At 41.7% G+C, this 12,711-nt stretch overlaps 1 protein-coding gene across 1 annotated transcript in view; it reads right to left on the reverse strand.

Annotated features, from left to right (window-relative positions):
• The window catches only part of gpnmb (glycoprotein (transmembrane) nmb), a 40,588-nt gene that overhangs the window by 4,532 nt on the left and 23,345 nt on the right, over window positions 1-12,711 (reverse strand). Inside the window, exons 6-8 of the mRNA XM_048606624.1 lie at window positions 11,719-11,844; window positions 11,277-11,379; window positions 3,950-4,152 (exon numbers count right to left, since the gene is read on the reverse strand). Of these exons, the coding sequence (XP_048462581.1) occupies window positions 3,950-4,152; window positions 11,277-11,379; window positions 11,719-11,844 (432 nt within the window). The remainder of the gene's footprint in view (window positions 1-3,949; window positions 4,153-11,276; window positions 11,380-11,718; window positions 11,845-12,711) is intronic.

Genomic DNA, 12,711 nt, shown 5'->3' on the forward strand with positions numbered 1-12,711 from the left:
ATTTGCGTGCATAGCATGCCTGCTGGATTGAAACTAGATGGTGACATTACCTGACATTGTCCTGACAAGAAAGTCACATTTACCTGGCAACTCCATTTTGTCACTTGCTTATCTGGACATCCATCTTAGGTGCCAGTCCCTGACTTCTCAGGACACTGGCCATGGGCAGTGACCACATGCATCCCCTGCCACAGATATTGACATCAGATATGTACCAGCCTCGCCACACTCTCATGGCACATCTCATCCTGTTGTAGGATGGTTCTGCATTTCAATGCTGCATTTTGGAGTACACCAGCACTTTTCATTGGAATGCTGCTGCCAGGACACTTTCCATACAGAGACAGAAACTGATCTCATGAAATCAACCAACAACATCTCAAGGATTCTCACTTGCTCTCTTTGTGTTCTCTCACTTTGCACCTGTTTAGATGCTCACAGTATCCTTACTTTGCCTTGTCTCTGTGCATTTTCCTAACTGCTCAAAGTACTTCTTGTTTTGCCTTTTAGTGCAGACACACAGCCAGGCAGCTTCTCATGGTTGTCAGCCAGCATCAGTCAAGGGGGTGGACATGTTATTGTATGGCACCATGTGACACTAGTCTCACATCTGCACCATGTGCCAGCCACATACACACCAAACACATGGCATGTACTCCAACCAAATGGCAATGTCTCAAAGTCTAAAGAGACTGGTCCTCAGTCAAGTCAAGGGAGGCATCTTCAGTCAGGGAATCCAGTCCAGGGACTCACAGGAGGTCAGTCGGTGGACGGGGTAGGAGAGGGGAGCTGCACAGAAATCAGTCAGTGGACTGGTCATTGGTCAGGGCTGACCATCCAAGTCAGTCATAGGGGTGGGCCACAGTCAGTCCTGAGAGTTCATTTACTAGACGTTTCGGGGAAATGTTAACAGGGGTCACTGCTATGAACGGGAAGGTGAGGAACTCAGCTGTGGGGATTGGACACAGCATGCTGGGATGCAGAGAGGATAACAATTGTGAAGGGGGTGACTTAGCAAATAGTGGGAGAAAATGATAGAGTATGGAGGAAAAAGGGATAATGTGGGAGAAGGGTCATCAACAGTCAACAACATCCTGGTTTGGATGGTGCAACAGCGCATGACTATACTTGGCCTGTTGACCCAATATGCCTAGGACTGAGAGGGTAATTAGGGAAATGAACAGTTAGATACTCAGATTGGGTATGGACATACAGAACAAGAAGTCTGCTGAATGATATAGACAAGTTAAGTGAGTGGGGAAGAGTTAGCAGATGGAATATAATGTGAGAAAATGTCAGTTCATGCACTTTGGCAGGAAGAATAGAACAATTTAATATTATTTAAACAGGGAAAGACTACAGAAAGCAACAGCACAGAGAGATTTGGGAGCCCTGATATATGAATCACAAAAAAGCTAGCATCCAATTTCATTGGACAACAAAAAAGACAAATGCGATGTTGGCCTTTCTTTCAAAGGGACTGGAAATATAAAGAAGTAGGGAGGTTTTACTGAAACTATACAAGGCACTGGTCAGACCACAGACAGAAAACTGTGACAAGTTTGGTCCCTTTAGCTAAGGAATGGTATGCTGGCTTTGGAGGCAGTCCAGAGAAGGTTTACTCGGTTGAACTCAGATCTAGAGGGATTTTCAAATGAGGAAGAGTTAGGTATTGTACTCACTGGAGTATGGAAGAATGAGAAGCGACCTTATGATTCTTTAGTGATTTAATAGGGTTGATACAAAGATGTTATTTTCTCTTGTGGGAGAGTCTAGGATCAGAGGGCATAATCTCAAAGTAAGAAGTTGCCCATTTAAGACAGAGATGAGGAGGATTTTTCTTTTTCTCAGAGGTTGGTGGATCTGTGGAATTGTTTACTGCAGAGGGCTGTTGAGGCTGGAGTGTTAAGTATATTCAAGGTTGAGAGACAAATTTATAATCATTGAGAAAATCAAGGATTATGAGATAAGTCAAGAAAATGGCTGAGCAGAGCAGCCACAATCTATGGAATTCTCTACTGCAATGGGCTGTGGATGTGGAAGCTCAATTATTGATCATATTCAAGTCAAAAATCAATATATTTCTGAATATGTGTGACATCAAGGAATATGGGGATAGTGTGGGAAAGTGATGTTGAGATAGAAGATCAAACGTGATCTAATGGAATGGCAGAATAGATGTGACAGGTTGAATGGTCTACTCCTATTCCTACCTGTATGGATGGAATTTTCTTTTTTGTGAGGCTGTATGAGAGCAGATGTAAGTGTGGAAGGGCCTTTCACTTGAGGTTGTTTGGGTTTTCCAATTGATTATGTTGTTCTGAGCTCAATATATATGCACACTTGAGTAAAACACCAAATTTTATAGTCAAAAATCTCTGAAGTCTGCCAGGACTCTCTGAGTTCCAAAATCCAGGCTCTATATTTAAAAGACATCAGGACAGCAATTCACCCTCTGCAACCAAGAAGCATCACTCAACCTCTGCTCATCACCCCTACCTACCCCTGGAAATGTCAAAGACAGGGCAAAAAGTAGTACTATACTTTAGCGACACCTCCCTAGAGGTTCTCCTGAAGACTGTCCACATGTGAAGGGAAGTTCTTAAGTTTATAGATGGCAACAAGAAATCATTTCAATTGATGAAGGCCGCCTGGCTGTTTTGGTCAGCACGCGCGAGTGGTCCAGGAGAAGCTGGTCTTAGTGCCACAAGATGACGAATGATGTGCTCACTCTGACAGGGTATATGCCACTGTCTACTCAATGCTTCAAGCCCCTAGAAGTACGAATTAGCATACTAAGGTTGACACCGCACAGGACTGTCATAGCCAAGATGTCTCCACTAAATGCCATGTGCAATCATTGTCACTTCATTGCACCAGCTGATGTCTACTATTAGTACCACAGTGGTATTGCCACTCATACGTCTTCTGGGGTTCACACTTAAAACATAAAAGGATCTACAACACTCAGCAGCTCATACAACATCAGGTCACAGAGCTATCTTTGCAACCAGGAGAATGTACACACCTGATAGCTTCTCATCAAAGGCTTGCCTGGGACAAAGGCACAACCACAAAAGATGGCCTTTTGAGTTCAGCCCTCTTGCATACCCCGATGAGGTTTTCTGTCATCAGACTGTGTGGTTGCTTCCAATGGGCAGGCTTGTGGGCCCGGTCAGGTTTGATGTTGGCCTTTATTAAAGTTTTGGAATGCAGAAGGGAGGAAGGTTTGTTTCTGTTGAGCAGAGTTTTGGTCAGACCTCATCTAAAGTATAGTGCTCAGTTTTGAGCACCACAATTTAGGAAAGATATATTGGCATTTGAATGGGGTACAGTTCAAATTCACCAGAATTATAAGAAATTATTTTTTGAGAACAAGGTGCACAACAACTTGCATTCCTTTCAGTTTATAACGTTTATCTAATTGAAGTGTTTATTTAAATGATTTGATTGAAGTATTAAAATAATTTTACAGAGTAGATAGCTATTGCTTTGGGTGGATAAATCTGAACAAGATAGCACAACTTTAAAATTAAAGTAAGGCCTTACTAGAGTGAAATCAGGAAATGCATTTTCCTATAAAGGATAATGGAAATTTTGAACATTCTTCCTCCAGCTGTGGATGCTGTGTCTTTTGAAAATTTCATGATCTGAGGGTGGTAGACTTTTACAAGTCAAAGTTATCAGGGATATGTGTCAAAGCTGGGCAGATGAGTCACTGTATGTCATGGTCTGACCAAATGGTAGAATAGGTACAAGGAATTGAAGAGACAGATTATAATATGTTCCTGCTCACCAAAGAAAAAGAAATGCAAATTCAGATCTTAAAGCATAATTTCTGTGGATAAGTTAATTTACTGCATTCTTAAATAGTCAAAAAGCTATAATACAAATGAACCTTGTGTAGTTATTACTTAAAGGAGTCTAGTCACTGAAAATAAGTGCTTACCTTCAATTGATACCAGAGTACTAGCAACAGCTAAACTGGTATTATCCCTTAATGTGATATTCACACAGTAGATACCAGATTCATTGAAACGTCTACGAAGGGTCAAATAGCATGTATCAACAGCCTCAACAGGGTCACAGATCATGTTTTGTAGCACCATGCATGAACTATCGCCAATTATAGTGCACACATCAGTAGGTATACTGCAAGGGAAAAATAATCGCAGAAGTCAGGTTACAATTGAGATCTGGAATGTAATTGTTAAAAGCAAAATTCCATGTAAGTACACTAGAATATCGAAAGAGAAAATATAACAAAATACTGCAAATTACTGCATCTATCTAAATGGGGAAAAGGCAGGAGAATGTCACTGAGTCAAAATGTTTACTCCGAAAGCTGGTGCACACATGACAGGCTGAATGGCCTCCTGCAACATGACACTTCTTTGATTCTGAGGCAAGTTCAACAATATTTCTGCAGATGCACCTATGTGCCTGGATTCTCTGCTCACATCTACAAGACTTCCTTAAGTAGAAGTTCTGCTCAGTCAGAATTTGTCGTATGAACAGTATAGGTACAGTTTGTTTCATCAGGAAATTCTTTGACAATGGTGTTGGAGCAGGGGTTTCCAAACCAGAGTTAAGTTTGGGTTTCAAGAACTCAAGGCAATCAGAGTATTACTTTGATTAACATTCTGAAATAGTGTCCTGATGTAGTCAGCATTACTTTCAGAGAGGGAAGCAACTTAGCACCCCGCTTCAGCTGGTATTCTTAATTTGACATTCCCATATCCTTGGGATTCCCCAATCTGAAGGCCCAACCTTTTACCACAAAATTCAGTCGACCAATAGCAGAGTTCCGTGGTAGATCAATGCAACAGATCTAAGCTCTGCAGTCCTGCCACATCTGGAGAAGGAAGGTCCTTGAAAATCCCCAATTTTAATAATGGAGGAGCCCAGCACATCAGTGCAGAAGATAAGGCTAAAGCAACTGTAACAATATTTGACCAGAAATACCAAGTAGATGATTCACCTTGGCCTCCTCCAGAGATCCCCACCAAAGATCTAGTCTTCAACCAATTTGATTCACTCCACATGACATCAAGAAATAATAAGAGGCACCAGACACTGTAAAGGCTATGATCACTGACAACATTTTGGCAATAGTAATGTAAACATGCTCCAGAACTTCTTGCTGTTCCAGTACAGCTACAACACTGGCTTTTAACCAATCATGTGGAAAATTGCCCAAGCATATTTGGTGCACGAAAAGCAGGATAAATGCAATGCTCCAATTACTGCCACATCAGTCTACTAGAATTAGAATAAGAATCCCTATAGTGTGGCAACAGGCCATTTGGCCCAACAAGTCCACACCAACCCTCCAAGAAGCATCCCACCCAGACCCATCCCCTCACCCTATCCCTGTAACCCTGCATTTCCCATGGCTAATGCACTTAACCTACATATCCCTGAACACTACGGGCATTTTAGCATGGCCATTCCACCTAGCCTGCACATCTTTGGACTGTGGGAGGAAACTGGAGCACCCGGCAGAAACCGATGCAGACACGGGGTGAGTGTGCAAACTCCACACAGACAGTCACCCGAGGGTAGAATTGAACCCAGATCCCTGGCGCTGTGAGGAGTAAAGTGATGGAAGGTATTAACAGTGCTAACAAGCAGCACTTGCTTAGCAATAATCTTCTCACTGGCACTCAGATTGAGTTCCTCCAGACCCACTCAGCTCCTGATCTCATTATAGCCTTGGTCCAAACCTTGAGCTGAATTCCAGAGGTGAGGTGAGAGAGAATGCCCTTGACATCACAGTCGCATTTGACTGAGTGTGGTACCAAGGAGCTGTAGCAAAACTGGAGTGATTGGGAATCAGCACAAAAATTCTCCACCAGTTGGACTCAAAATTCACACAAAACAAACATGGTTGTTGTGGCTGGTGGTCAGTCCTCTCAGCATTCGGACATTTCTGCAGGAGTTCCTCAGGGTCCAACCATCATCAGTTGCTTCATCAATGATCTTTGCTCCAAAATAAGGAGAGAAGTGGGGATAATCACTGATGATTGCACAATGCTCAGCACCAGTTATGACTCATTAGATACTGAAGCAGTCCATGCCCAAATGCAGCAAGAGCTGGGCAATATCCAGACTTGAGCTGATAAATGGCAAATAACATTCATGCTTCATAGTTCCAGGCAATAACCATCTCCAACAAGGCAGAATCTAACCATTATCCCCTTCACATTCAATGGTATCAATGAATTCCCATAATAAACATCGTGGTGGTTTCCATTGACCAGAAACTGAACTGAGCTAGTCATTTAAGTACAGTGGCTACTGGACCAGGTCAGACGCTAGGAACCTTGCAGCAGGTAACTCACTTCTTGACTCCCAAGTCCTGTCCACCATCTACAAGGCACAAGTTAGGAATGTGATGGAATGCTCTCCACTTGTCTGAATGAGTACAGCTCCAACAATATGCAAGAGGTTTGACACCATCTGGAACAATGCAGCCTATTTGGTTGGCACCACATCCGCAAACATTCACTCCCTCTGCCACCAGAACTAAGTTGCGGCACTTTGTGTGGTCAGCTTGTGCTCTGCAAAAATTCACCAAGGTTCCTTAGATAGTACCTTTCAAAGTCATGACCACTGTCATCTGGAAGGACAAGGGCATAGGTACAGAGGAACATCATGCAGTATGTGTGAAGTCATTGTACCATATGTCCCAGACAAATACATCTGGAGGAAGTGTCACCAGCTGCACAAGCTTGAGTTTCAGATTACAGAACTTGAGCAAGGGCTGGAGTGTCTGTTGTACATCCATGTGGCAGAGGACCATATGGATAGGAAATATATGGAGGTAGTCTCACTGCAGATATGAAATGTACAGACAGAGAGGTGACTACCGGTAGTCTTCGAAAATTAGCCATGCATTGCTGGAGTCCCACAGGTTTATCTCACTTGCTAATCATTGTTCCATCTTGGAAACTAGTGAAAGCAATTGTTTCTAAGGGGTAAAGCCAAAGCCAAGTCCATAGCACCATGGGTATTTCCACTATTCAATAGCTGGAGGAGAGAAGAAGAATGGAAGGGCAATAATGATATGGGATTGTATGGTTTGAAGCATAAGATGCTGTGTTGACTTCCTGGTGTCCAGATCAAGAATGTCATGGAGTAACTGTAGGACATCCTCTGGAGGAGGGGATTCAGCCATATGTCGTAGCCTACATTGATATTTATGACATAGATGAGAAGAGGGATGAGGTCCTGAAGTCAGATTTCAGGGAGTTAGGAAGGAAATTAAAAAGCAAGATCTCAAGATCAGTAATGTCAGATTTACTCACGATGCCTTATGCTGATTAACATTGCAACAGAAAGTTTGATCGATTGAACACACGGCTAGACAACTGGTATAGGAGGGAGGGCATTGGATTTTTGTGACATTGGTTACAGTTCTGGAGAAGGTGGGACCATGTAAGTTGTACAAGTTACTTTTTAACAGAACTGGACTAAGCCTCACAGGGAATTTGTTGGTACTGTTAGAGTGGGTTTAAACTAACTTGTCAGGATGATAGGAACCTGAAGGGTAACCAAAACTGGAAGAAAGTAAAGTTGGTAACAACAAGTAGAAAAGCTGTTATGGAGATTAGAAGAAAAGTAATACAAAGCCAAGGATCGAGTGTGCTTTGAATGTAGAACGGTGTCAAGAAGACATTGATAAGGGCATTCTACCTGAATGCATGCAGCAATTGGAACAAGGTAGGTGATTTAAAGGCAAAAATAGAGGTAAATGGGTACAATAAAATTGCCATTACAGAAATATGGCTGCATTGTGATCAGGATTGGCAATTGAATATTCAAGGATATTCAATGTTTAGGAAAGGTGAATAAGAAGAAAAAGGAGGTGGAGTTGTGCTGATAAACAAAGGATGGGATAGCACATTAGTAAGGGAGATTGGAAGCACAGCATGTGGAATTTGTTTCGGTGAAGTCAGGAAACAGCAGATATTGGCTGGAGTTATTTATAGGCTACCAAATAGTAGTGATAGTGTGGGGCATAGTATTAATAAGGCAATGAGAAAAGCATGTAGCATGGGAAGCACAGTTATCATGGGTGGCTACAAAGTGTTGTGAATCTTTGGAATTCTTCACCTGAGAGGGCTGTGGAAGCTCAGTTTCTTAATATGCTTCAAGTACAGATTGATAGATTTCTGGTTACCAATGGCATAAAAGTTTATCTGGACAGTGTGGGTGAAAGACATTGAAGTGTACTATCAGCTATCAAAAGGTGGAGCAGGCTCAATAGGCTGAATGGCCTATTTCTGTTCCTATGTACCACTGGATTATACAGTTAATCAGGTCAAATGTTCAAGTTCGGATGCTATAAAATTTTGCCCATCAGTCGAATGTACACTTACTAAAGCCCCGTCATTACATTTGAGCCTTTGGGTCTAAACGTCTATGTTTATACGCTGTGTGAAAAGCTAGAAGATATTGAACTATTTGGACACTTCCTGGATTAAACAGGATTTTTTTTTGTCAGGGAAAGAGAACTCATGCAGTTTTTTGGAAAGTGAGGTCAACAGTTTGATGAATTCTGATCTACCACCTAATTACAAAAAGTCAAGGAAATTTTTAGGAAGAAGTGGTGGGACATATTGCCTTTAATTGTAGGAAATGCTGGCTTTAAAGTGACTGTGCTAATGTTTGCTAAACTACCATATCTGGTCTTGGTTTCTACTTTCAAAAGCCTAAGGAATCAAAAGGAAAATAACTCCCAAAGTTTGCAGTTAAGCTGTAAGTCTCTCTCTCTCCCTCTCTGGACACTATGGGCAAATTAGCGCAGCCAATTCAACCTAACCTGCACAATTTTGAACTGTGGAAGGAAATTGGAGCACCCAGCAAAAACGCAGATATAGGGAAAACGTGCAAACTCAGTACAGACAATCGCGCAGGGCTGAAATTGAACTGTGGTCCTTGGCACCATGAGGCAGCAGTACTAGCAACTAAGTCACCATGCTGTCCTTGTAGGCCTGCAAAAGGTAAAAATTGAACCTACAATCCCTTAATCCGTAGTCAGATGTTATCCATTAGACTACTGGCCCCGCTGAAATAGTGATTACATGATTATCATTAGACCAGTTTTTCTTTTTAATTTCCAGATTTATACTGAATCCAAATTGCATTATCTAAAATGAAGAGATTTTAACCCATGTCCCCAGAACATTAGTCTGGAGCTCTGGATTACTAATCCAATGACATTACCACTATGCCACCACCTCCCCTTAAGAGTTGAGAAGGGGTTAATAGTGACCAACTACAATTGTTTTTCTTTGACAGATAGGTCCACATCATCCACATCATCCACATCATGGGGTAAGTTTGGATTCCATGACTAGGAAAGTGGCTACCTCATAGGCTGAAAAGACTGATCTTCCAACTGACACATAGGTAGCCCGCTGAATTTAGAATATTAGGGGTCAGAATAAGAATAAATGTATTTGGGACCTGAACCCCAGGGAGACATCAGGCAGCTGACACAGGTGGCCACACCTATGTTGCTGAACCAATAGCTGGAGGGCAGCCTTAGAAAATGGTTCACAGGGGACAATTGCGTGAAGCTAGAAATCTAGTGGAAGCTGTCAAGGCAAGCAGCAAGCAAGGAGCACAACCTCAGCCTATCTAATCTTCTCTCATTGATCAAACCTGCCAGTCTATGGCAGCATGCTGGTAAGTGTCCTCATACCATCTCTACTGCAATTACATTCTTCCTATAATGTGTTGACCAGAACTGCATATAGTACTCCAATTGTGGACCAACCAGTATTTTATACGGGTCCAGCATTATCTCTCTGCTACTTGATCTGCCTGCCCTGCTACCTTCAGGGAAGTGTGGATATGCACACCAAGGTGCCTCTGATTTTCAGTACTTCTCAAGAGTTGTACCATTCATTGTGCAATCCCTCATTCTGTTAGCCTTCCCCAAATGCATTAACTCAGTTTTCTGGGTTGAATTCTATTTGTCACTGTTCTACTTACCTGACCAATCCATTGATATGGTCCTGCAGTTTACAGCTATGCATCTCACTATTAAACACTCTACCAATTTTCGTGTCATCTGTGAACATCTTGATCTTACCCCAAATCACTAATGTACGCCCAAACAGCAAAAGTCCCAGCACTGAGCCCTGTGGAATCCCACTGGAAATAGACTTCCAGTAACAAAAATATCCCTCACCCTGTGCTTCCTGTGTCTCAGCCAATTTTGGATCCAACATGCTACTTTGCCTTGGATCCCATAGGTTCTTACTTTCTTGACCAGTCAGCCATCAGAGATCAAAAATCTTGCTAAAGTCTATGTAGGTCACATCAAACGCATTGCCCACATCAACGCTCTATTACTCCCTCAAAAAAAAATTGTTCGGACTTGTTAAACACGACCTCCACCAAACAAATCCATGCTGACTGTTCCTCATTAATCTGCGTCTCCCCAAGTGCAGGTATATTCTGTCACTCAGAATTCTTTCTAATAACTTTGCCTGCACATAGGTTAGACTGACCGGCCTGTAATTTCCTAGTCTATCCCTTCCTCACTTTTTTGTTTTAGTAATCCTTCAAGTCTTCTAGCACCTCACCTTTGGCCAGACAGGATTTGAAAATAACCGGCAGGGCCTCTGTATCTCCTCCCTTCCCTCTCTCAACTAAAGTTCTCCCCCACTATCAGCAGCTGCTTGCTTCCTACCTGAGCCCACAGACAACTATGGTGTGCTGCTCAACAGCTGAGAGCCAGTTCAAGTAGGTTGGCTTCCAGGTGAGGATCCTGTATTTTAAAGAGAAGTACTTTGTTTGGAGTTTGAAATCTTCAGAACAGACTTCTTGGTTTCTACTCTGAAAAGCCACTCACCTGCTCAGCAAACCTGGCCCTGTGAACATGGAATGCTCTGCTCCAAATCTACTGTTGGTCAAACATACGTTCAGCTTTGGAAAAGAAAATTGCAAAAAATCTAAAGGCAGCTTTTTGCTGAGTCAGTGCCCTTGGAAAAAGTCACTTAGGATTGATTTGAGATTTTTTTTTCATTTAGAGTGTTGTGAATATTTTGTACTCCCCAGAGGTTTGGGAATGCTGAGTTGTTGTCCATATGCAAGACCAAAATTGATTTGAGATCTTTGGACACCAGAGGGTTCAGGGGATATGGGAACTAAACAGTAATGTAAAATTGCTGCAGACAACCAGCTGTGATCTTACTGAATGGCCCCCTATGGCTTACTCTTGCTCCTATTTCTTATGTTCTTATAAAGTACCAACTCACCTGCCCTTACATGTGACAACAAAATTCACAATGGAGTTCTGTTGAAGTTCTGTGGAGATCTGAACACTGGTCACCTCCACAATGCTGACTCCAACAATTCCATCTAACAATGAAAAACAATTCAAAATAATTATTTTCACTAATATTTTGAAGACATTTATACTCTTGTGTTGTCGTGTATCTTTTGTATTTTTTACTGGTCTGTTGCTTCAACTGTGGTACAGATTTATTTATACAACACAGATTTAAACAGAGACTGTGCAGTTAGTTTCTTCAAATAGAGTTTACATAGACAGTATATGTTAAAATAATTTAGGGTTATAGATAGCCATAGAATCGGGATTTTATTCATTTTCCTGCTCATTCAGGAAACTGGGGAGCCTGTCCAGTTTCTCACACAGGACATTTGAATGCAATACAATTTTTTTATAATATTGCCTACCTACAACTGTGATATTTGTTTCAAAGTAGCCATATCTGTGAAGGTTACAGGCTAATCCTGAGACATCTCTTTTTTCAAGCTGCAGTGGACCGTTTGTACCATTGGTATAAGCAATTGTTGAGAATCCTAGGGAGGAAATAAAAATAAATACATTAAATGCTACTCATGAAGGACAAGCATGTTTTTCACGACACATTGGGAGAATGTGGGAAACAGGGAAGTATCAGAGTGGAAATAGAGCTGGTGGACTTACAATGATGTCCCCAGAACCTTAAGCTAGGTAGTTGACACATTCACCTGAACTGTGCAGAAGTGCTATTCTTTCACACTCAAAGTTCCATGTAACTCGTAGGATCTGATGCTGTTTTAGCCACCTACTGGGCGGAGAGCCTCATGTAATTACTCTGCTCAATAAAGCACAGCTTAAAGCAAAACAGAGGCAAGTGCTGACATTGTTTTATTGGCCCAGGTACAGCAGAAGTGCTCATCTGTCTCTGCAAGAATAATGTGGGAAACTGCCATCCTGGGATTACCCCACCACAGCAACTATACACAATTTAACACTTTGAGATCCTCCTTCTCAGTTTATCAGCTTGTTGGTAAAATGTGTTTGTGACAGTAATGCCAAATATGCTACTTTCAGAGTGAAGAAGAAGCTGGTAACTGGAGTTTATTTCTTCCAAAGCCATCATGTGCCAATGTACCGTCCATGTATCATAGTCACTACTAACATCGTCATACAAATAACAACCATAGAAATTTCCCTGTTCACAAATTCAGCCACTTTCTCAAAAAAATCACTTGGATTTGTCAAGCATAATCTACTCTTCACAAATCTCTACTGGCTCTTCCTGATCAGCTCACAATGTTTAAGGTTTTCAGTCAGTTTATCCTTAAGTATAGACTAGCAATTTTCTGACAAATGATGTTAAGAAACTGGACAATAATTCCCTTTATCATCTTGCTTAACAACAAAATAACATGTACACGTTT

The sequence above is a fragment of the Rhincodon typus genome, chromosome 2 (assembly GCF_021869965.1).
Source record: "Rhincodon typus isolate 14 chromosome 2, sRhiTyp1.1, whole genome shotgun sequence".
Classification (NCBI taxonomy): Eukaryota; Metazoa; Chordata; class Chondrichthyes; order Orectolobiformes; family Rhincodontidae; genus Rhincodon; species Rhincodon typus.